The sequence below is a fragment of the Anas acuta genome, chromosome Z (assembly GCF_963932015.1).
Source record: "Anas acuta chromosome Z, bAnaAcu1.1, whole genome shotgun sequence".
NCBI classification, from domain to species: Eukaryota; Metazoa; Chordata; class Aves; order Anseriformes; family Anatidae; genus Anas; species Anas acuta.
In genome coordinates, this window is record NC_089017.1 from 34,575,872 (window position 1) to 34,601,952 (window position 26,081).

Genomic DNA, 26,081 nt, shown 5'->3' on the forward strand with positions numbered 1-26,081 from the left:
TTCTTGCTTTGAAACGTACCATACTAATACATGGAAGCAGGCTATGCTTATTGCACAATAAAATGGGTAGCAGTTCACATCATACACAATTTGAAAACAAATGCCTACCTGCTGCTGTTTTTCCAGCTGCTGTCTTTCATCTGTATCTACCAAATTAGTGAGAAACTGGGCTGCTCTCAGAGACACATTACTACAGAAGGTTAGGTTTGTATAAGCAGATACTTTAACAATGTATCTTTCTTCTGCTGTGTACAGTTGCTTAAGTTTGGTTTCCTGAATGACCTAAAAAATGAAAAATACTCTTTTGACAAAAATGTTAATGAAGGCAATGCTTTTCAGAGCAAGGAATAAACTAGATGAAATCCACAGTAAAGAATGTCAGCTTATGCAAAATTCTGATTTGTTAACAAGTTTTTGCAAAAAGCCGATGTAACATTTAATGCATTTTTATACTTGTAATTCAGAACAGTCAGCAAAGAACTTTTAAGATACCATCACACAGCCTATGCTACCATAAACAATCAAACAGCTTCCAATTATTCTGATGTATATGTTACTTCTAACCCTATTACGTGCTTTTATGGGTTTCTCTAACAATATTATAAGAACGGGCTTTGGTGAAACCTATTAACATTTGCACTTGTGCTTATTTATGGTACAATGAACAAATGCATTGTACTACATGTAAATACATGCAAACATAGCCTGTGTGCCTTTAGTTGTTAGGTACACGACTAAATGAATAGAGGAAACCATGAGGTGACCTGTAAAGCATGAACTTCAGTTAAGCAAGCATATTCATAGAAAAAAATTATGGGGGATAAAAATACTTGAATAACTGTTTTTAGATTAGTTGTGTCAAACAGGGTATTATAAATAACCAAATGTTTACCATAACACAAGGTAACACAGTACTTCAAAAGAATGTAGAGTGCCAAGTAAACCAAGAAGAGCAAAAAGAGACTCCATGAGACAAAAGTTAATTTGACTAATGCTACTTTCAGATTATACACGAAACACCTCCAATATTGTGTTCACTTGGCTCCTAGACATTGCAAACTGTTTTAATTTTGCTTTACAGCTTATACCATGGTTGATGACATTTCCACCATAGTTCTTTTCCACATGTTCAGCTCTACAAAAATTGGTCTCCTTTTAAACTGGAACTTTCTGAGAAGCATGAAATAAAATGTTGAAACACTGCATTTCTCAATCAAAAGTAATAAAAGCAGAAAAAACTTCACACAGCTTAACTGAGAAAATGCCACATGCAAAACATTCATAATATTAGCTTATCTTTCCTGCTGTATCAGTGATTTTACACTTGCTCACAGAGCTCAGGAAACGACAGAGTATCTAACCAAGTAATTCTGAATTATCTACATAATATAACTCTCAGACCTATTACATAGGTATCTGCTTCATCAGGTAATAAATGGAAAACAGTGACATTCTAAATAGGAAATGCTTAAAAAAAAAACACCCTTTCTCTTCCTGCTTTTTCTAATCTAGGTCTCCCTCCACTTTTATTTTCTTCCTCATTCTTAGCATTTGAGAAACGAAAAAGACAGGAAGGAGCAACAGCTATCCCAACAAAAAAGGTAGGAATTGTTCTCTAGTTAAAGAGACTGTTCCCTGAGATTCTTAAAAATACAACTTTCATTGTTCTCAGAGAGCCCAAATAATTCCTTTTCCACTGGGAGACTTTATTCTTTATACAAGACAGAAAACAGGAGATCAGCATGGACAGATAAGTGAATAAGGATTAATGCTGAAACCAGTCACGTTACTCATTACAATCCAGCAATTATGAGCTTGGAAGACTATGTAAGAGTAAGGTTGTGAAATTACTCTGAATCTGAAACCTCTTTATCCTATTTATCGTATCAATTCTGACTGAAGTTGCACAACTGTAGCAGCCAGAATCTGAACATCAGATGTAGAAAAAGTAAGAAAGAAGCACCTTCCTAATCATTGCTTTAAGACCCCATCTCAGGGATTGAAGGGGAAGAGGTCAGGACAAACCTCAGGTCTCCACCCACCCACCCACTTTCTTTCTAGGTCAGCTTTGTTATGTACTATTATCTGATTAGAATTTTGCCCACATTATTTCGGACACTTAATGTAGAAGTTATTATAATAAGAACAACTTCACATAACTGACTCAGAACAACACCTGGGTGGAAGACATTGAGCTTTCTGCAAAGTAATGCAGTAAGCTTATTGGATTTGTTAAAATGTCTTGCAGTATCATGAACTGCTTGTATATCATGAACTGTTCTCTCTTGTGAACTCCAAATAAAAGGGCAAAACGTTTTTTTGTTATATTCACTTTAGCTTGCCAAATAATTCCTGAAGTAAAACTTAGTTGACAGGCACGTTTGTGCTATTTAGTACAACTCACCTTTTCGATCATGTTTCTGGTCTTCTCTGTTCCCACAGGGACATCATGAATACGATACTGGTAACAAAGATAACTCATCACAAGAAGTGGAGCATCGAACAACTCTCGTAAATATGAAAAAAATCCATATTGGCTAAAGAGGAGGAAAAAAAAGCAAGCATCACCAAAAAAAAGACATAAAAGCAAGCTGAATTTAATAAAGGGTCAGAGGAGTCCCACTAATCCCAAATTGAATTGGTAACAATTTGATTTGCATGGAAAAACCATAATACATAGCAATGACACGAGAACACTACATTTAAAACCCTTTCCCACTGATTTAATCTGATACATACTGTAATTCTTCAATAGGTCTTGAAGGTAAGTTTCCAGCACATGATACAGCAGGTGCACACACAGCATTCACTCTTAATTTCTGATGATCACGTGTCTAAATATAGATTATAAATATAGATTACATTATTTGGTTAAAAAGAATGGAAAAAATTGCTTTGTGAAGACCATATATTGTTCTTCAGAAGGATTTCACTAACTCAGAATTATTTTAAACTACTTAAACCTATGGAAGAACCTACAAAAAACTCTCCTGCTCAAGAATGACCATGACGTACAAAAGCTTATTTTTATATGTAAAAATACTACACATTAGTTATAATAAAAGCATTCAAATCCAGTGCCATGTGCTGATTCTTAATAGCTAAGCTAGGTGGTAGTCTGTATGGATGTACTAAGGAAGACCCTTCTTTCAGGCTGCGTGGCCATTTTGCACAGATAATGGCAGATCACTAGCCACAGAGGCTTTGATCTTAATGGGGCAGAAAAGATTGAGTATACACATGAAAGATCGGTTTAGCTACCTAAAGCAGCCCAGAACTTCAGACAAAAATGGCTCACATATAAAAATGACTAGCTTCTGAGAAGAGCCAATAAGTCTTCAAAAACTGCAGAGTAGTTTGTCATCAAACTACTCTAAGGAGTGTAGCTGGGAAGCACTATGACAGTTAATGTCCTGTCTTGTGACTTTTTTTTTCTCCTACGTCATCTGTCTGGCTCTCAATGGGCACAATTTCCCCATGGCTCCAGGAAAGAGCAACATTAGAAAAATAGTAAGCCTGATTTGTTGCTTGGACCATTATCTTCAAGAAAGATATCCTCTTGCCATTTTAGTCAGGAGGTACTGGAAATACTTGGTACTTAATTATCAGATTACTGCTCTGGTCATTTCCTTTTATCAGCACTTTTTCGCCTCTGCAGTGATTATTATATTGCCAAGGAAGACAAGAGCTTTTTCTAAAGAGAAATATTTTCCTAATATTTCCACATTCCTCCAGTTTTGAAGAAAATCTTACTTACTAATCAGATTAAAGTCTTTGAATATTCTGTATTAGCTACTGCAGTGATCTTACCAATGTTTAGTAACTAAGACTCAGTACCTTTCTGCAATCCTAAACCCCTCTATTAATTTTAAAAGAAAAACTAATCAAACTGTATATCATGCTTTCTTTCCCAACTTAGGTCTGTAGGACAGCACTCCTAACAAAAGGAGCTACTGCAACCAGCAGCAAAGGTGGATGGATGTCTACTAGCCAACATGGCACAAACACACAAGCAAGTGGATGCCTTTTCCAATAAAGGTTCTAGATGTTTAGTTTAACCATGCTTGGAAGAGCAGAAGTCTCATGCCTCCCAGCCTGGTCATACTCCAAACTAGCTGAAGCATCCAGATACTTTCAAGGATGCTTGAAGTACAATAAATACAGATTGAATAATATTTAGGAGACATACTTTGGAGTCTACTACCCTTTTTGATAGCTGCATATTAGTAAAATCAACTTTTAAAATTACTGCCTACTTGCCTCCACAAGAAACGTATCCATATCTTCTGGACTCTCAAAAACGAAAGCCTTCAGGTCATTGACCGGAATGTGATTTTCAATATATTTAGCATGTCTACTGTCTTTCATATTGATCTGCTCGCATACAAAAAAAAAAGTTAAGAAAAGGTAATGATAAGAGACTGTTTTAATGCAATTGAACTTAACAACCCTTCCCACGCCAGCAGTCAGCTGATATCCAAGCCTACTGTTAATGAAAACAAAAGAAAATATTTAAGTGCCTTTAAAGCATATCCCTGATCTTTCTGCAATGAATTTTCTCTGGATGGAACCTACACCACCTCACATTACTGTGTTTAGTTTTGAGCATCCCTGGAGTTGCCACTGTCTCTAACACACTGCCCTCCTCTTCTCTCCAGCTAATAGTTGCAGCCACCACCATTTCGTGTCTGGTGGCTCTGCTCCAGCGCTAGTAAAGATACCATACTGTTTAGGAGCAACTGGGCTAATAAAACAAATACACAGAACTCCATGCTTTACAAATTATTCAAATGCAGTTCTCTTTGACAAACATGAATAAAGAATTGTGAAGCCCCAGAGAGACAAAGACTATCTTTGAATTCTTAAATAAAAAAGTTAAAAAATGAAGTATGAATGAAGCTTTTAATAACTGAATAAAACGTTAATATTAGAATTCTGCAGTAACTCACCAGTATAAGATATTACATCCATGATAAATGAAGACGACATTACACAGAACCACACAATTTAACAGCCTCAAGACAGCCAAAGGCTGTATAAACTTACTATCAATTTGAAAACTAAAGCATCTAAGTATGTGAGACCAACTTACATTTATCACAGAAGAAAGTTCAAACATTAGTGGATTTTATAGATATTAGTCATTTATAGATATTAATGAGGCCTTAAAGTAAAAGCAAAAGCCATCATACCAAGGTATCTACAGAATTAATTTGATGTGATCTTACAAAAAGAATTGGAATATCTGGTAATAAGAGGAAATACTAGGAGTAGGCTTTTCCTGTGTTTGTAGCTGGTTATGCAGAGCACACCACAAGAACATCTGAGGAGCACTGTGATATGATGAAATATTTGCTGAGCAGATTGCGCTTTAAGGAGTGGGCCCTCAGTTGCAACTACCATTGTATTTTTACGAAGCCACTTAAACTTAAGTAATTAGATGTACTTTTGAGGAAATCTGCAGCATGAACCTTAAGAAAGAACTTCTTACTGGGGAGGGAGAGAGAAGATATGATCTCATCTTACTCAAAAGAGTATCAGTACACTACATAAGGAATGAAAAATACAGAGTTCACCTTACCATATGTATTGCATATATACTGCATGCAATTGGCAGCTAACTTTAAGGTGTCTTGCAAGTTCTGAACTAATTCTCAAAGTCTTGCAAGCATAAATAGAAATTAATTGATTAGTGATATAGATGTAAATTTTCTTACCACAAGCATTATGGGCTCACAAACTGTTTTTTTAAACTTGTCTTTGTTCTTTCTTAGCCACATAAGAGCAGAGTGTGTATCTTGATATTTCCCTCTAAGAGTCTCTTCTTTCATACTCATTATATTATTAAGTTGTTCAATGCGATCAATTATTCCTGTGATTTAAGACAGTTTCTTAAACAGAGTCCATAGTAAGAATACATTATATTCAGTATTTTTCAATATTTATTGACTATGTTACCACAGGAATAGGGCTGACAGGAGAATATAAGAATTTAGAGTTTCTATTCCCACATTCAAAATCCCACTTATTCTAAAGAAATTTAAAGAATTATTCAAACTTAAAATTTAGAATAAAATTATAATTGTCCAAAGCATAATGAAATGTGTACAGTATTTAAATTAAAGAACATAAGAATTTAGTCCTAGAAGTATCTCTTCAATTCATGTTCTACTGTTATATTTAGAACCAGTAATACCCCAAGAGAAAAGAAACTGTGGGACTAGCAACATGAAATTTGAGTGATATTTCATGTTCGCAGAAAAATGAAGACATGACTGTAGACTGTAAGAAAGCATTTGGTACTGAGGAGAAGCAGAGGTTGAATACCTTCTATGCCTCTTGAAATACAGTACATAGCCTCTCTCCCTCTAGGTCACTTGGTCTTTCTCCAGGACACTTTAAAGTAATTTACTGAAATTAATGTTAACTGAAGTTCTTCCAAAAAGGACAAATCAGCATCAATAGCTAATATACTGCCACAGAGATCATTTTAAGCAACATATCTTTAAAACAAGCTTTTTTTCCCCTCCTCTTCATCCTGCAAGTACACACTTCCATTTACAAACAAAACTGGCAAACCAGTTTCTTTACCCATGGATCAAGGGAAGCTAACTTCTTGTAAGAGTAGTTTTAAATTCAAAAGTAGTAATTGACATTAAGTGTTCTTATTTCTACAGCTGGTTTTGTTACTTTTAATAAAACAGTCAAGAGGGCTACTAAAGTAACCCTCTTGAGACTTGAGGTAAATGTCTCAAATTATTTTTACTATAGCAGGACAACAAGCAGATGCTGTAGGAGCAGTCTTAAAAAAAATAAAACAAAGAAAAACAAGTAACTTACTTCTCTTTTCCCGTTCTTGGTTATTTTTCTCTGTTGTTACATCACTAATATCACTCTCAATGTTTGCCCTTTCTCCTTGTAAGTGTTTCAGTTCGTTATTAACAGCATCAATTTGCGGCTGAAGATTCTCACAGTTGCTCGCTGTATGGAGTTCATCGTTCCATTCCTCTATCATCTTATGAGCACTTATTATTTTCTTTCGTCTATCCATTTCTTCATCTTTTTTCATTCTGAAAGCTTGATTAATTTCTTCAATCTAAGAATTTTGAATATTTTCAACATTAAGAGAGTTTAGCATGCAATATTATGACAAATAACTAGTATATCGCTGAGACAGGTATTAAATACAGATGTAACCATGCATTAAAACCATATGTTCTAGTTCTAATACCCCTATGACAAATTAAAAGCTGAAAAGATTTTGTTAAGGTTTAAGAACATTTAATCTAAACTAAAATCAAATTTTTAAATCATTTTCAAAGATCCTTTATTTCTACAAAAGCAGAAGCTTAAAACATATCTTTAACACATTTGAAAGCCAGTCTAGATTACATAAAGCCTACATCACAAAACAGCGTGCAACCTGAATTCTGCGCCTTGATGTGTAACTCAGAAATTTCCTGACAGAGTGCATAAGTGAAGAACAGCAATTCTTCTTTGCAACAGATTTTTGCAGCGCCTTCTTTAAAAATGCTTTTAGTTAGCAGAAGCAAAAACCAAAGTCTCTTGCACAGAGTATTTCAGGGAGTTTTTAATGCTGTATTACTGTACTACCAAGGCTGTAACTTTTCAAGAAAAGTCTGCAAAATATTGCTCATATACACACCATCCATTCTAAAAGTTTGTTGCATCAAAGTAACTGATTTTATGTATCCTATAACTATCTAACAGCAATTGGTGTTCGAAGTAATGGGCATTTGATTCTCAGGAGATTCTGTTCTGCCCAGAAGGTGCAAAGATTCATTGTATACTAGAAGTGGAGTATAAAAATGCTGCTAGTGCTTGTAGAGAAATCTCTGACATCTGACTGAAGAATAGACAAAAAAAGTTTTACTGCAGAATTTAAGGAGTAGAATTCTACCTGCACACAGGATGTGCCACAGCTAGTACCAAATTAATGTATTAAACAAAAAAGCACCAAAAAGTCAAAAATCAAGACTCTTACTTGCTTATCTTTCATCTCCAAAGCATCTTGCTTTTGTTTACATTTTTGGGAAACCTCCTTGATTTCACCAGCCTGCATACAACAACATATTTAGATTAGATAGTAATAAAATGCGGAATAAATGCTTAGTTATGTATATACTGAAAATTCCTTCAAGTGTGACTGATTTTTACAGAAAGCTGTAAGTGAATTTTTATGACTGACAAAGACAAGCTCATCATCTTATTATTACTCTTACTTCTATCTGTAACACATACAGTTTCAGTAATTTGTACAAAACTGAACATTGACATATAATCTGTTCACAATCATGCAAGATCAGCTATGGATCTGCAAACTCTGGCACAGAGGAAGCATCTGAACCTAATCTTTATTAAAATAATTCCACCTTTGATTTAAACAAACAAAAAAGTTACATTCAGACCCTTAAACTGAAAAAGTTACTGCCTCTTTTTCCAAATTGACTTAGAACAATACAGGTTGGTAGGAACTCCTGGAAGTCAAGTCACCCTGTGCAATCCCTTGCTCAAAGCAGGTCTTACTAAACCATGTTACTAAGGCACATGTCCAGTTGAATACTGAAAGTCTCCAATGCCCAAGTAACTAACTGAGTCTCTGTCAATCTCTTTCACCATCCTCCCAACCCTCCAAACCTTCCCGAATTACAAATTGTCTCTGTTACTTGTCATAGCAAGAGGAATAAGAGCAGTGAAGGCCCATTTGTGTAAGGAGGCTACCTAGGAAGTGCAATGAGAGGAAAAGACATGAACTTGGCAACCTTCAAACTCCTCACATTATCTCAATGCGGTATTACAAGACTTGAGTTGTGGTGTGGCTAAAATTAACAGGTTTAAAAGATTTTCAGTTGGAAAAAGTAGTTAGAAAAAGCTACTAATTGCAAGTTGCATAATCAAATAGAATTATGATCACAGAGGAAGCGTACTGTGCTTTCTGAACAAATCCAACTCCTTTCCTGAACTAAAAAGGCCGAAAGACGGGAATCCTGTGGGTAAATTACAGTGCAGACAGGTAAATAAAAACAGCACTCCAGCCAGAAGGAATTTCTTCCTACAAAATATGTCACATTGAAAAGCTAAGATGCGCAAAGAACAGAAAATAAGATTATGCAACTCATCTCGCAACCTAAAAGGTGAACATAACTTAAAGGCCTTGACTCTGCAGTTGGAGACGAGATGGAATGGCATGCCTTGGTCTTGCAGTTGATCGCGATACAGTACTGACTCCACAGCGCTGTCTGAAAAGTGCACAGGCTGGCACTACGAAGAAGAAAGCCTTTCCTGGGAAATTGATGCTAAATGTTCACAGAAAAAATTTGAAGCATCTCAAAGTCAGGAGAGTATTACAGAACTGGAATCCAGTTTTTCAATTATCATTACATTTTCAGTTATCATGTATTTATATGTACCAACTTACTGAATAGATTAACAACAACAATCTTGCTTAAAGTTTTTGCGGTACAACCAAAAAAACTCTGCTTTATACTACGAAGTACTACCCAAATTGCATTGCACCCTTTTCAAAGGTCCAAGAGTCTGGAGCAGAAACTATTCCAGCATTCTCTCACACAATTTTATCAACCTCTTCCTCCAAAATGGGTAGATTTATTTTATTCAGAATCTGCACACCCCACCCACCCTAAGCACAAAACTTTACTCACAGTTCTTAATCTAACCAAACACTTACAAGGGTTTAAACACAAACAACAGAAATAGTCATGCACTCTCTGGGTACTTTAATTTCTTTTCAGATTTAACACTGTCTTTACTTTCATACTGTAGGAAACCTGTAACACCATGACTGGCTTTCTGCTAACAAAATGCAAACAAAACATTCCAAAGATTTTTGGTCTCACATGCTTATCTTCAAGCCAAGAGTAAATCTCAAGAGGTAGTCAGGATTACGGTTATTTGATAACAGAAATAAGCCTGGACCAAAGGGCCTGGAGACAGTCATACTTACAGGTCTGTGTTTGAAAGAGTCAACTTGAAATGCTACACTGCTTTCCCTTAATGCCCAACTAAATGTTTAATTAAAAAAAAAAAAAAAAAAAGAAATTTACACAAATAAAGTTACACTGCTTTCATAGTAAAAATCACTCAACTCATGCTGGCTGATAGTATAATTATCCCTGAAATACTCAAATCCTTGCATCTATAAGGACTAAATTTTAAGCTATAATGAATTCAAGCTGTGTCTTTAAAGAAGTGAAGAGTTTCTGAAGAACTAGCAATCAAAGTAATTTGAAGGTATGGTACTTAAAGTCATTGAGGTTTTGCCTTGGGTTAAAACTAGTGACAGCACTGGCAGAACACACCCTGCTTCAAAAGAAACTAGAGAGCAAGACTAGAATATTTCAGTCAGTCTTCTATGGTTAATTTACTTCAAATGTCACATCTCTCCTTCTTTGCAGCTTTTTGGCTTCTGGAATTCTATAGATCAAAACGCACCTAATACATTCTCTGAGCCCAAAAGAAGCATGACTTCAGAATAAAGCTAACCTTGTGAATATGTAGTATATTGTTTATATAACACTTCACAGGTTTAGATTCAGTAGAAACAAGTTGATTCAAGAGTTAGTCCATCAAGAGCATGAGTCAACCAGGTAGCACATTCCCCCAGTTCCACTTTTACAGTTCTGTAGTGAACAGCCTATATAAGAACACTCTTTGCAAGTTAAAACTCAAGTGTTCACTATTTTTCCATATGCTTCTGATGCAAACAGGGGGTAACTTCTAAATGAAGATAGACCAATACCTCTAGGAACTGTGGAAGCAGCAAAACTCCTTCCTGTTCACAACATATACATATATATATATAAGCCTTAGTATAACATTAGGTAAAAATGAGATATGACTAAAACACAGACACTAAGCCATGAAAACAAAACACAAAGGCCCTTTCCAAATTATGAAAATCAATTGAAGCTTCCATCCATTAACTCTCCTCTAAGGAAAAGCACCTAATTTTTAAAAACAAAGAACAGTAACAACAAAAATAAACAAAAAAGCCACACCCCACTTCAATAAAACCAACTTTGTAAGAATTTTATATACATGTATTTCATATAGCAGTGTAATAAACTCTTGCAGCACTGTGGAGCTCTGAATCCAAAGTCTGACTACAACTGTTCTTGGTAAGATTTCTGTTGTTCACACCAGTACCACTCTTCAATCTGTTTTTTTGCTTGATTGCAATTTGGGGTTTTTTGATTTGTTTTGTCTTTCAAAGAAAGCACATGGAGAGTGTAGTAACTCACAGTGCACTAAATTACATTCAAGTAAAGTTTCAGCCTGATTCTACAAGCTGCATCATGACAGCAGTGTCACAGGTGCCTTTACACCAGGTTATCTGATTTGAATTACAGTCATCTTCAAGTAGAACTCACTACTGTAAATATTCTCATGTGATCAGTTAACTTTGATTATTCATCCAAAAATTTTTACAATGACTACTGGAGCCTGAACCGTACATGATAGTCCTGCAGAGAATTACAGTACTTTTATTGACATCTCCCACGCTAGAAAGAAAGATGACACTCTTCGCAGATCTGAACAAAGAACACCTGAATACTATAACTGAACTTAAATTACCTACCATACATTTTATCTTCTTATCCAGAATCTTAAAAGATTCTACAGTTTCTTGTATTTTTTTCACAAGTGGAGCCTGCATTTCCTTCAGATTCTTCAGTTCTTCCCTGGCCTGGTCTCGGATTTGTTTTACTTCCTCATGCTGCTGACGAACAGTTTCATATTCCTTGGAAAAGTTGCAAGTAAAATAATTAAAGACTTCTGTCTTCCTTTCCAGTATTATTTATACTGCTTTAACGTTTTATGTAATTGAACACAGGTTTTAAGAGAAAAGTCTCATACAGAAACCAGTGTTAGCATGACTACTTAAGTAATCCGCCTGTTAGTAGTGACTATCGAAGACACAGAGATTGTTCAATCCCCACTGAACAGGGCACACAGTTAGTGGCTCTCAACTAACAGAAGTAGCAGAAGATATGACCAACAGCTTTGCCTTTAAACCCATCTTGGATCAGCATCCAAAAACTAATTTAGCCCCTTCTGTCTATACTTTGAGCATTAATTAGGCAGAAGTCCTCAAGCGAAGGAGCAAGTAAGCACAGAAATTTTCAGGAGAAAGAAAAAGTTAGACCGATCAGAGCTAGGAACATACATAACACTAGTAAACTGAAGGGGACAAGGGAAGAACAAAACTTTCGGGGAGAAAAAAAAAAAAGACAACACATGCATACAAATCCTCCCACCAAACACTACAATAACAAGTCACTATCTAGGGAGCCCTGAATTATTCTGAGCTTTAAAATAACATACACAAAAAAAAAAGGGATTGCCTGCAAGCTCTGTCCATTTTGCACTATCTGCCACTGTACTGGGTTAACATAACAAGGCTTTAGTAGCAGGAGGTGGGGGGGAAGGCTGTAGAATACTGCAGACACTAAAATCAGTGCAGCAGGAGGTGCTCCAGGCAGGCAGCAGCAGTTCCCCTGCGGGCTGTGCAGGGAGAGGCCCCTGGTGGAGCAGGCTGTCCCCCTGCAGCCCATGGGCCCCACATGGAGCAGATCTCCAGGCTGCAGCCCCCCCCATGGGTGGAGGAGCCCCCGGTGGAGCAGGTGGATGTGGCCTGGAGGAGGCTGCGGCCCATGGAGAGCCCCCGCAGGAGCAGGCCCCAGGCCGGAGCTGCAGCCTGTGGAGAGGAGCCCACGCAGGAGCAGGGGTCTGGGGGGGAGCTGCTGCCCATACTGGAGCAGTCAATTCCTGAAGGATTGACCTGATGGTACAGACCCATACTGGATTGGTTCTTGAAGAACTGCAGCCTGTGGGAAGCCCACATAAAATCAATTTAGGAAGGATGGCATCCTGTGGGAGGGACATCAGGCTGGAGCAGGGAAGACAGTGAGGAGGATGGAATGGCAGAGACAAAGTGTTAAGTACTGACCACAACCCCCATTCCCCTGAGCTGCTCAGGAGGAGAGAGGTAAAGTGTTTTTAGTTTACTCATAGCTTCTTACAGCTCTTGTCTGTTAGCAACAGGCAATAAATTACATTAATCTCTCTATGCTGAGTTTGCTTTGCCTGTGATGATGAGTGATCTCCTTGTTATCTCAACCCATTAGCCTTTTTTTCCACCATATTTTATTCCCCTTTCCTTTTTAGGAGGGGAGAGCTGTGTGATTGAGTTAGCTGCCCATCAGTGTGAAACCAACACAGCCACTTTTTCCTAGTTAGTAGGAAATCACCACACTTGTAAACATAAAGTTAACACACACTTGTAAACATAAAGTTAAACATAAGTTAGTAGGAAATCACCACACTTGTAAACATAAAAAAATAATCACAAATATATCTACTTAGACTACTCTGTCAAAATTCTTTCTTTGATATATCTTTTCTTGTAAAGCAGAAAAATATTCTGAGAAAGATGTGGTAATCCAATTTAAGATTAAAAAATCCCTTCAACACGACATAGTTCTAGTATTGCAGTTGTAAGAAAAACACGTCAGGTAAGAGAAACACTGAAAATAAAATTAAATCTTACCACCCAAGGTCTTTTTCTCTGAAGCATATCAATTAGGTCTAGATGGCGCTTGCATTCATGGTATCTCTCAACATCTTGTTTGTATCGTTCAACCCTCTGTTTCATTTTCTCCAATGAGTAAGCTTTGTCTTTGCACAAATTCTGTAAGAATATGCATTTCATAATTTACAGCATCTACTCTATGAAAACACTTTTCAGAAATTATCCATACCTGGACCCCTCGCTACAAGGACATCAAGGTACTTGAGTGTGTCCAAAAAAGGGCTACAAAGCTGCAGAAGGGCCAAGAGAACAAGTTTTACAAGGAGCAGCTGAGGGAGTTGGGGTTGTTTAGCCTGGAGAAGAGGAGGCTCAAGGGAGACCTTATCACACTCTACAGCTGCCTTACAGAAGGCTATAGCAAGGCAGGAATTGGTCTCTTCTTCTCCTAAGCACCAATTGGTAAAACAAGAGGAAATGGCCTTAAGTTGCACCAGGGAAGGTCTAGGTTGGATATTAGGAAAAATTTCTTCACTGAAAGATTAAAACACTTAAAGAAAAAATATCATCCCTACAGCTCATGGACTGATTAATCTAGAAGTTTCGAAACAACCATAACTGATTTTGCTAAATACAAGTTGTAAAAATACTTCTGAAAGTTCTTGTACAGATCTGTAACAGAAATATTAAGGTTGGTATTTGAATATAGTACGTATAAGTGGAAATACATGGATTTGCACAAATATAAGGAACAGCAGAACAAAGAATTAAAATGGCCTGCACTGATAACGACAGGCAGTGTTCCCAGAACAGTGCTCCCAAGACACCATTCCCAGCAGTAACATCTCTGTACAGATTACAAAGCCTGGTAAATTCACAGCACAACTGAGTGTCAGGGAAAGATCCTGCATACTAACAAAAGGACAGCAACAAGGTTGCACCATACTGCTTACAATTATCTTTTTTCCTTTTAATATGTGACTACTCCTAACCAGGAAAAAGTAGTAACAGGCAACAATCTCACCCATAATTTATGGAAAGCAAGATTAAAGCAAAGGAACACCTCCTAACAGTTGACAACTCTTAAAGGACAAAAAACTTCACGTGAGTAAGAACTCACATAAAATTTTATTATGTAAATTCTGTCTGTACAATGTGCATGTTTACCTCTAGTTCTCTTTCTTTGTCTCTGAAGTTTTTCAGTTCACAGTGATATTTGTACATTTCTGGAGGGCCAATGGATTTTTCAGTGGCTTCAAGCAATTCAACCTTAGTCAGTCTTGCAAATTCTCCAACTCTGTCCTATGAAATAAAGAAGTTGTAACAATACAGTTTTAGTTATAATAGTGAAGGACAGCAATACTGGATTTAAATAGTTTCACAAACACCTGATGTACAGTTCTTTGATAGTTCTGACATGATTAAGCATAGGACAACCACCTCTGGAATTCGTAAAATTTCATACAAGGTTTTCCTGGAGCTGTTCTGGCATGATTTGAGCTTAAACCTTAGCTCTTGGCTTTTTCAGCAGCTTGAGGGTACCTGTTGAGGACAAAGGTTGGTTCATTGTTTCTGAATTGGCTATCATTCTTCCGAATGAGACAGCTCAGTTCAGAGAATTCACTTTTTTTCCAGCCTTTCTTCATGAACACACTTCTCCTTGAAGAGGAGAAAAAAAGTCGTGACTGGCTAGGCTCTGATAGGGTTCCCTTTTACTACTATCTCTGACGATCCCCATGAGCTAGAAAGGTCTTCAGAAACAACCCACCATAAAAATTTTTTTAAGCGTGTAACTGTGATCCAACATAGCTATCTGCACAGAAACCCTAACCTTCCCATGCATGGATTCAGCTGTCAAAGCAGCACCTGGCATTCATTAGTCTTCTCCTTCCTTCATGAGCTATTTTCCATCAGGACAATTTTATTTTTTACCAAGTTTGATTCTGAATACCAGTAAGTCTTACCTTATGCTCAAGAAACAGTTTAAGCCACAGGAGCTTATAGGAAGGCTCTAGCAGCAGTCTCTGTTGTAAATACAAGATCATTTAATAGGGCTACTTCCTGGATCTCTGAGAGAGAAATCCAGACAACTCTTTGCCTTCACTTGCCAAGTAGAGGACCTAGTCATGAGGAACTGTCTGGATGTAACTAAAGAAAAGCACATGCAGACAATGACTGCGGAAGGCAGGGATGCAGGAACCATGCAGATAAAGGCACAGAAATGGTGCTAGATCTCAAGACCTTATTTAAATAAATTTCCCCACAGATTTGTTGCTGCATTAGTGGCAGGACAGAGAGGTAATACTGGTATCATTGCTACCCAAACAACATCAGCAGCTTCCCTTTCAGTGTCAACAGACAGCAGGTACAGAACTGTCCAGTTAAGAAACCCTAAAGGCCACATAGTTCCTTCCTTCTTTCAACATCCCACCAGTATGGCTACGTCCCCAGGCTCATCCTTTGTGTGGTCCAATTAAATTGCTGAAATGACGCAGGATTTGGAAATAAATTACAAAACCCTCTCACTGCAACTACACTGCCTCTCAAAATTCCTTCATACCTGAGGAAGAAACTGGCACAAATTGTCCATCTGGATGTTTAAGGCTGCGACCTGTTCCTCTACTGTTTTCAGAGTTGTTGGTTTTCTGTTGATAAACCATGTTGATGTGTTGTTCACCACTTGCATTTCCCGTGTGATAATGATATTCTCAGGTGCCTTAGACCTGATTAATAAAAAAAGTATTTACATTTTTTGAGAGTATACAAGGGTCACCAGATGTCAGAATACATTAGTTACCGTGTTAAAAACTTATTTGATACTTAAATATTTAAAAACTGAACAGCAGAGACAGATTCATATTGTTTCACATAGTGTACAATATTTTAGTGATGAATGAATCCCACCATGTCTCCTGTGCAACACTGATGGCATCACAAATATCTGCAAATCTTAACTCAGACGTAGCTATTTACATATATAACATATTCTTGATGAATGCATGAATCATTTAAAAGTTGTTACATATGGAGTAGTTTTATACATAAAGCTTCCTCTTTCAAATTAAAAATACTTTTAAACTTGGTATGCAGGAACTGTACCAGCACCAAGTTCTTAAAGTTTAATATTAATGTACAGAACTCAATCAATAAGCTGTGTATACGTATTCCACCTGAAAATGCGAACAATATCATACTGAATGAAAAATAATTCCTTTTTCTGCTTTTAAAGAAGAGTAAAAAAGCATCAATTGTCCACAATTTACTTTATATACAATTTGATCAAGGTGGCCAACTTTTATACAAATTAAGGATCTAAGTCATTTTATTAGCTCTACATTCTATTTAGTGTAGCCACATAGCAGGTTAGGGCTTATCAAGGCAACCTACGCTATTGCACTGCTATTGCAGTTTCAAATTAAGATCTCTACCCAAAAGCAGATACTGAGAAACTCTGTTAGGATAGTTTCTCTTTAGCTTTTTCTGTTCAGTTTAGCACTAAATACTGGAACCATGTAGTGTTACCCTATAACCATAAAATAAATGCAAGTTACTAACCTGATTTTACAGGCTAACTCCAAATGATATTTCAGTTTCTCTATCTTGTATAAAATAGATTAATCTTATGCATTAATCTTACCTAGAAGACTACATTATCTGGAATTAATCAGATCTACTTTTTTCTTCTGCTTTGCTTCAGTAACATTTGCAGTAAGAATGCAGAGGAACCACTCACATCAGGGGTATCAGTACAAGAAAGCAAAGACAGAACTTTTTTTTTTTTTTTTTTTTTTTAAGAATTTAGACTTCTTTTTTATCCTTTTTAAATCACTTCCAACCACTACGACATGACAGCAGTACAGACTGCACATAAATCACCTGATCTTTGAGTATCATCAAAAGCTAAACACACCATACGCATCAGTCTTTGTCCTTGTATTGTTTTTGCATCAAGAAAAGGTAAAATGCTTCAGAAAGTGAAATCAGGACAAACTATCACTGCTTATTTTTTTTTTTGAGTGATTTTTTAAAAGCTTAAAGTTGTAAAGTTCAGGGAAAACAACAATAAAAAAGAAAAAACAAAAATCATCAGCTTAAATAAAGATCTCCGCATACTCTGTACAGATTTTGTTCTAGAGTTTTGTGAGCAACTGTGTGGGGAAATAATCTAATTAAAAATTAATAAGAAAATATAATTTTACTACTTACAGTTCAATTTCTACCACACCTTTCAGGCACCCCTGCTTTACAAAGAGACCAACCTACAAAATGAATTATGTAAGTTATTATTGCAAAGTAACTCTGTATTAAGATGTAATCTCTTACAAAAACATGTATTTGTATTATAGAGTTGCAGTAATGGTGTATTTTACTGAAAACTGACAATAACAACAAAAAATTGTTTTATCAGTTTACTACCTCGGAATAAAGGAGGATGGTATTAACTTCCTCATTAACTAGCAGCATTAGAGTTTCCTCCACAGATTAACAGTTTGTCATCAATTTCAACTAAAAGGTTCATACTCATTGGATAATAGTATATAAACATGAAAATACCATCCAGGCAATTTCCATACTTAAGATTTTCTCAAGACAGAGCTGCAATCACAGAATACATACAATCATTTAGGTAACCAGATTTAGAGCTCCAAAGAACTACCAAAATATGTTCCACCTAACCACAATATCCACAGAAACAAAAGGAAAAACTTAAAAAAAAAAAAAAAAGATGCAATGAAAAAACTAATAGCACAACCCCCAAATCATTTAAGTCGCTACATTAAATCATAGATGAATTCATAAAGGTAGCATAGCTCTATAAAAACTCTCAGTCACATCAGGAATATGTTATTTCTATTGGTGGCATTTTCCCACGCTACTGTGGAAGCCATCTTCAGAAATAACATCTAATCTACTCTATGTTCAGGTACAATTCAGGTGTTTCCATTTGATAATTCAGACAAAACAACAAGTATGGCCACCACTTTGGTAAAAGCCTTTGTCCCTGGAGCAAGCCATTCCACAATCCCCACACCTCATATTCTTACAAAACAAAGTAAATCAAGGAAAACGTACCATCCATCCCTCCCTTTGGACAAGGCTCTCGATGAAATTTACATTAAACACAAAAATTAAGAAAGTTTATAGTCACCTTGTCAGCTCGTCCTATGAAAGAAGGTTTTCCAGCCAGTCCCAGACAGATGGCACAAACAATGCTAGACTTTCCTGTTCCATTAGCACCTACAATCATGTTCAAGTTGGGTCCTGGACGTACTTCACAGATGTCATAAGTTCTGGAAAACACAGTATTTTCTTGAACATTATACACAATAAATCACCTCAAAACCACTTTTCGACTATATTAAATACGAGAGATTACGAGTTTATCAAATCTAGACTCATTTCTCAACCATTATACTGTAATTAAACCTGAAGAGTGAAAACTGGAACTCCATTAAAACACTTGGGAAGGAATTCCTACCTGCCAGAGCATTTACAACAGTATTCTTCACAACAAATAGTTATAAAGAATGAAACCTCAACACACACGCAAAAAGACAATTCCTACTGACTTTTTAGGACTTGATATAATCTGACATTAAAACCAACCACACACAGGGAGTTCGGTCAAGTCTGTTGAATTTGATGCCAGCTGCCACCTGCACTGCAGGCACAGGAGATTCAAGCCTAAACCATATGATGCAAACGGGTTTTCAGCTCTGCAAGGTCTGTGGGTTCTGTGGTACCTCATACGGATAGGCTGGACAGTGTGCACTAGTGTTTGTTACTCACAAGCACCTGAAATGTTGGCCCAGAATCAGTGATTTACACTTTTTAACCTTGTATCAGACATTAGCTTTCTGCACGTGCATACAGCATACTCAGTAACCACAGAAAAAATACCACGGCAAACTAACAGCATTGGCATAACCCTTAACTCCATATGTTTATAATAAAACCCACCGCTCGCTGTTCTCTTCACACACTGCACCAGGCAGAGAGGACGTTAGCGGGCACCAGCACCAAAAGAAAAAAAAAAAACAAACTCAAGTGTTAACAATACGACAGTCCTGCTGGAAAAGGACGCGTTTGCGCGCCTAGCCCTGAGGCTTACAACGGAGGGGTTCGAGGCTGGGCCGGTCTCGGTGCGGCAGGACCCGCGCCGGAGGCTAAGGACAGCAGCCTGCAAGGCTGGCCAGAACCCATCAGCACAAAACCGCCACAACAGCTCCAAATAAAGGAATAAATACACAAACAGACATTCAAACACGCATGTATATTTTCACCGAGGGCCGAGGGCGCCCAACGGCCGGGACCAGGCCGCCGCCGCCGTCCCCTCACGGCTCCGCAGCCGCCCCCCCAACGGCCCCCGCAGCCACCACACCGCCCCTCCCCGCAGCCTCTGTCGCGGCTCTGTCGCGACAGGCGGCGCGCACTCACAGGAAGTTCTTCATGAAGATCCTGACGATGGAGCCTTCTATGAAGCGCGGCCGCTGCCGGGCAGCCCGCGGCGCCCCGGCGGTGCCCGGCTCCGAGGCGCCCGCGCTCCGCTCCTCCCGCACCGCCTCCGCCGCCGCCATCTTGGGCCCCCGCTCGGCGCGGGCAGCGCGGCTCCGGCACGGGGGCACGGGGGGCGCTCACCGGCGGGCTCAGCCGCCGCGGGGCCTCCCATTGGTCCGCAGCGCGCCGGGAGGGTTCCTATTGGCTGGGAGGGAAGGGGGCGGTACGAGGGAGGGGGGCCCCGCCCACCCGCGCGGCACGCGCGCTCCCCTCGTGCGCCCGCAAGATGGCGGCACAGCCGGGCGGCCTCGGGGCGGCTTCGTGAGGCGCTGCCCTCAGCACCGCCTGTGGAGATGGGGGTCGGCAGGCAGCAGGGAGGCTGCTGGAGGGTGGAGACGAAATGAAACGAAATAAATATAAAAAATAAATAAAAAATTAAAAAAAAAAAAATGAAAAAAAATAAAATGAATAAATTAAAAAATTAAATGGAAAAAAAGTGAAATAAATACATTTCTAAAATAAAATTTAAAAAAAAAAAAGTAAAATGAAATAAACTTGTGCTCACGTGGAACTGCTCAGAGCACCGATACACGGGCTGTCGGTGCAGCTGACCTGCCTACCCCAGGATGTGGGGCAGGACTCTCCATCAGGTTCATATCCAGGAGGGTACATGCACAACCAGCAGCAGCACACACTAGTAGTATGACATATCTAGGGAAGGATAACCAAATTGAGAGTATTTCTGTGCCATTCGTAAGATCTGTGGTAATTCATAGCTTTGTGATTCTGTGTAACAGAGTGCAGAAAGACAGAGTTGTAAACCTGTAACACTGGTATATTTCCTTATTATATTACTTGTTGATTTATTAATTCCTGGTAATGTTCTGTATAATAAAAAGTGTCTCTTAAATTAGTTATGTCTCAAGCTCGCAGTCTAGAGAGATAGAGTTGGACCCATGAATGAACAGTTAAGGCTGAAAGAGAAGGAGGCATTAGAATAAGGAATGATTTCAACATAACTCCTGTCAGATTCTTCTGAAGAAATCTGCTTTTCCTAGTTTGTCATGGAGCATTTTCAAGGGTCTGATGAGAGTGGATGCTAGTAAGAGCTAGAAAAAAAGAGCCTCTGAAGGCCACAAGGTAGGCAGTGCTTGGGGCTAAGAGGAGTTCTTCAAAGAATAGAGGGAAGATTTAAGGGCCAATACAAAATGTAAGAGCGGTGAGCTGGGACACAGTAGTTGGTGGTAAGAAGTATGATTTGCGGAAAACACACTCCACAGTCAGTCAGATTGTACAGTAGGTGTGTTTATTCAGCACTGGGCACACAGGGGGTAGTCCCGCCAAAGTCGTGCACACCTGACGCAGCAACATGCCTTGGTTATATGCAGAAAAGACTTACATATGCATGAAGTTTCCCAGTACGCCTATATGTATTCATAACCTGTCCCCACTTCATATTAAAATTAGTTCCAAGGAGTCTTTTCCATAATCTCCTCCCATCTGTGTTTGCACAGCGTATTCTCTATCACTACTTGATAAGATTCTCCTAACTCCCTCTCTCAAGTATGTGCAGTTAGCTAGCAATGAGAGCAAAATGCTCACGATATTCACAAAGACCACATGCAAGGTGGAAAAAGAGAAAGGGCATTGGGTGGGTGGGAGTGGCACAGGAGATGGACAGGAAAAGGACAGAGAAAACATGCAGAGAAATGGGGAAAAAAAAAACAGCGAGGAGATGAACACAAACCAAAGTAACATAAAGGAATATTTAAGGTTTCTTCATTCATTCCCAAGTAACTAAGAAACTTGAAATAACAAACTGATGATTTTTGGTTTTCTTTTGCTTTGTCTTTCCAAAGGAAATGTTAAGATTAAGTAAAATTTACATCTCATGTCTAGTGTTTGTTTGAGGGAGGATGAGACTGTTTCAAAGTGTGAGGGGTAGAAGCTTCTGACAGTGTGCCGTGCTGCATGAAAAGTGTGCTGTCCTTAGCATTTTACCTTACATGGTAGTCCTTTTGGAGCAGTGGGTCTCTCATGTGCTGGTACTCACACTTTTCAGCTGTGTTCAGATCTAGACTGATAAAATGCCAGGTCTTTTAGTGCTTAGCTTGAGCTGTCCAACTGAAGCTATAATATGATACTATAATATGAAGAATGACGGTAACCAGCAGGTAGCTAGGACAGGCAGTTAAAACGTCAGTTCCTTTGGGCTCTCTCTCAGTCTCTAGGAAATAATAAACCTCCTATGTCAGTCAATGAGCAAACATAGATGTTATTACAGAATGTATTTAATGGAACAACCTCTTTAATTGTTTGTGTCACCAAAATGAAAAACCTAACAGTGATGCAAAGGGTTGGATCTTTTTTTATTTTTCCTTCTGAATGTACAGGGTGAATGTACAGGGTGAAGCCAATATAAAGCATTCACAGAATCATTAAGGTTGGAAAAGACTTCCAAGATCATCTGGTCCTACCATCCCCCTACCACCACTATCATCCACTAAACCACGTCCCTAAGCACCATGTCCAACTTTTCCATAAACACCCCCAGGGACAGTGACTCCAGCACTTCTCTGAGCAACCCATCCCAATGCCCGACTACTCCTTCTGAGAGGAAATGTCTCCTAATTTCCAAACTAAGCCTCCCCTGGTGCAACATGAGGCCATTCCCTCTAGTTCCATCACTAGTTACCTGTGAGAAGAGGCTGACCCCCAGCTCCACACACCTTCCTTTCAGGTACCTGTAGAGAGCAGTAAGGTTGCCCCTGAGCCTTCTCTTCTCCAGACCAAACACCCCCAGCTCCCTCAGCTGCTCCTCATGGGACTTGTGCTCCCGGCCCTTCACCAGCTTTGTAGCCCTTCTCTGGACACGCTCCAGGGCCTCAATGTCCTTGTAGTGAGGGGCCCATGGCTGAACACAGTACTCAAAGTGCAGCCAGACCAGAGCAGAGTACAAGGGAAAATCACCTCCCAAGTCCTGCTGGTTACACTGTTTCTTATAAAAGCCAGGAAGCCTCTGGCCGTCTTGGCCACCTGGGCACACTGCCAGCAACCAGCACCCCAGATCCTTTTCCTCTGCACAGCTTTCCAGCTGCACTGCCCCAAGCCTGTAGCACTGCATGGGGTTTTTGTGGCCAAAGTGCAGGACCCAGCACTTAGCCATGTTGAACCTCATCACATTGGCCTCTGCCCATTGCCCGTCCTGTCCAGGTCCCTCTGCAGGGCCTTCCTGCCCTCCGGCAGATCGAAACTTCCCTCCAGCTTGGTGTCGTCTACAATCTTACTGAGGGAATACTCAATTCCCTCATCCAAATCATCAATAAAGATATTAAAGAGGATGGGCCCCAACACTGACTCCTGGGGAACACCACCTGTGACCAGTTACCAGCTGAATAAAGCTTCATTCACCACAACTCTCTGAGCCCAGCTATCCAGCCAGCTGGCAACCACATCAGCCAGCTCCCTCAGCACCCTTGGGTGGATCCCATCTGGCCCCATGGACTTGTGACAGTGCATGTGGAGCAGTAGGACTCTGACTGTTTCCACCTGAATCATGGGGGATTTATCCTGCTCCCCATCCCAGACTTCCAGGTCAGGAGGCTGAGTACCCTGAGATCAACGTGAAACCTGATCCAGCATGTCCCGGGTGCTGTAGATTCTTAGAGCCCATTAGAAATGCTGCATCCTTCATTCTCAAAGTATCAAAGGCTGCTCCTATTTTTCAGGGCTCACATCTTGCAGAAACTGCTTGAATGTTGTGGCTGCAAGCACCACCTGTATGAGTCAATACTGGTGCTTCCTTCTGCTTTCTGTCGGATGTCTTACATGAAGTGACCCCTTTTCTTCATATTCAAAATAATGAATTCAGGCTGTTACATGAGGTTCAGTTGTTTTTCGTTTTACCAATAACGAAAGCCTGAAGCAGACAATTTTCAAAGTTATATTTTATTAGGAAGTTTTAATAGTTTCAAAACAAAACCTTAAACACAAACACATTAAAAAATCTTAAAAATTAACACGTTGTGTGAATTCAGTATCTTATCAATATAATTGCAAGGCATTTGTGGTTGGGTAACTTGTAAGTACATTCTCTGTGCGTGTACAAATGAATTTATTTAGAAAAGAAGATTTGTATGCCAGAAAACACATGGTTTCAAAGGGTTTTGTTTCATATAGTTCAAAATGGCAATAGATTACACTGAATTATACTGGAGTACTAAAGGTGAGCTTATTATTGGTAAGGTTGACAAAGATATTTGTTATAGTAAAAGAATACAAAAACACAAAAAATTGCCTGCAAAGTGTTAGAGTTTCCCAGAGGGAATTGTCTCATTAATAATTGCACTTAACCTGTAGGATATTAGTAGTATCTTATACAATTTTCTTTATTATTTAAAAATATTTATAATTTCCTTAACAAAAATCCATTCTGTACCCAACACAAAACATTCACTGAATGCAGATTTAAGATAACACAATATTGGGTTTTAATTGTGTACCTTTGCTTTCCCCTTTTTACCTATATACCAGAAAGATTTACACACAAAAATAAAGCACTAAAATACTGTGTTGAACAATCTGTGCAAAATGAGAAGCCTTTATATGATAATTGATACCTCATGCAAAAGAGAAAAAAATAACAGTAACAACAACAACAAAAAACAGTCTAAGAAGCCCTGAGTCAATAATTTCATTGCGAAGGCAAGGAACATGAGTGCTCTGAGTTCTTCCTATACATTGTATATCCAAACCAGTCCAGTATTCACTTAAAACACATTTTAAAATAAGCAGTTCGTGCAGTTTCTCATGTAAAAACCTTCTATGCACTCCATTCCTTTCAGCAGACTGTATTGTATTTAATACTCAATTTCATTTAAGCTGTCGGGATAGCCTGATGAGAATTGAATTTCTTCCACTTCTAGAATTAAAAAAAAAAGGGGGGGGGGGGAAGAGAAATACTGTAATTTCTTTCATTTTTATCACACATAAAAAGACATAACAGAGTATAATTATCTTGTTGGATTTAAATGCAACTGCCATACAGTTAAAAGTGCTGTATGATTTTTACTAGTATGAATTCTGAAGGATGGTCTCACATCTTAGTAAAAACTAGAAATTCTGCACTAACACAGCAGCATGATATTAAAAGCAGATCATCCAGTGGGGATTCAAGGGACAACATATCACCTGTGTAAGTACAAAAAGTACTATGTGACTTGCTAGACGTCTCCTACGAAAAGTAAAGTTAAACTTACCTAAACAGGGTCCTGCTTGGAACAGAATATCATCAATAGCCATGTCACTTCTTATCGACACCCCACGGATTGCTTCAAAAATAATCTGTAAAGATAAGATATAGCTTTTCATGGATCCCATGCCTCAAAAGAAGGGCTGAAAAAGAAAACCAACCATGCAGTCTATTCAAGGATCTAGTGTGTCCTGAAAGCCTGCTTCTTGGGAAAAAAAAAAAAAAGTTTTATACTTCATCACTGGACTGATTCCATCACTGGACTGATTTATTTGGTTAGAGAATTTGGAGATGTATTCTGATGAAGGGAACAGATTTGCTTTCACAATTTGATAAGACATAAGACAGTGTTATAGACCATTGATAAGTTTACTCCAATGATTTAGTATGTCTGTCTTGCTTTTTGGCCTAAATAGTCAGGTGTTGCCCAAGTGAAGCAAGACTTGAGGAGAAAAAAAAATAAAATTACAGTATTCTGTTGTGGTCTTACTGATGAAGCTAAACTTGCTTTTAGTGAAAAAGTTTTGTTTTGGTTTGGTTTTTAATTACTTTCCAGGGTCATAAGGCAAAGTGAAAAAAATAAATACAAATACATCTTTGGTTAGCGATCATTGCAGTATTCTACCCAGTGCTGTTTCAGTCAATAGCAGTTTAGCTTTCTCTTTGACAGAAACAGAAGCAGACTTTGGCTCTGGCAATACTGAGATTCCCACCCTGATGAAATCAAAGGCAAAGCTCTAAATTTGCATTGTTCCTTGCATT

General features: G+C 38.5%; 2 protein-coding genes across 2 annotated transcripts in view; both read right to left on the minus strand.

Moving 5' to 3' along the window:
* SMC5 (structural maintenance of chromosomes 5) overlaps positions 1–20,214 on the minus strand; it is a 40,577-nt gene extending 20,363 nt beyond the window's left edge. The window contains exons 1-14 of the mRNA XM_068667873.1: positions 20,009–20,214; positions 18,720–18,861; positions 17,777–17,829; positions 16,131–16,293; positions 14,738–14,872; positions 13,592–13,732; positions 11,621–11,782; positions 8,006–8,077; positions 6,841–7,096; positions 5,718–5,872; positions 4,261–4,374; positions 2,740–2,834; positions 2,405–2,537; positions 109–282 (exon numbers count right to left, since the gene is read on the minus strand). Of these exons, the coding sequence (XP_068523974.1) occupies positions 109–282; positions 2,405–2,537; positions 2,740–2,834; positions 4,261–4,374; positions 5,718–5,872; positions 6,841–7,096; positions 8,006–8,077; positions 11,621–11,782; positions 13,592–13,732; positions 14,738–14,872; positions 16,131–16,293; positions 17,777–17,829; positions 18,720–18,861; positions 20,009–20,148 (1,935 nt within the window). The 5' untranslated portion in view covers positions 20,149–20,214. The remainder of the gene's footprint in view (positions 1–108; positions 283–2,404; positions 2,538–2,739; positions 2,835–4,260; positions 4,375–5,717; positions 5,873–6,840; positions 7,097–8,005; positions 8,078–11,620; positions 11,783–13,591; positions 13,733–14,737; positions 14,873–16,130; positions 16,294–17,776; positions 17,830–18,719; positions 18,862–20,008) is intronic.
* Positions 20,215–24,000: 3,786 nt separating this feature from the next.
* MAMDC2 (MAM domain containing 2) overlaps positions 24,001–26,081 on the minus strand; it is a 66,639-nt gene continuing 64,558 nt past the window's right edge. Inside the window, exons 13-14 of the mRNA XM_068666703.1 lie at positions 25,327–25,411; positions 24,001–24,989 (exon numbers count right to left, since the gene is read on the minus strand). Coding sequence (XP_068522804.1) covers positions 24,928–24,989; positions 25,327–25,411 — 147 coding nt within the window. The 3' untranslated portion in view covers positions 24,001–24,927. The remainder of the gene's footprint in view (positions 24,990–25,326; positions 25,412–26,081) is intronic.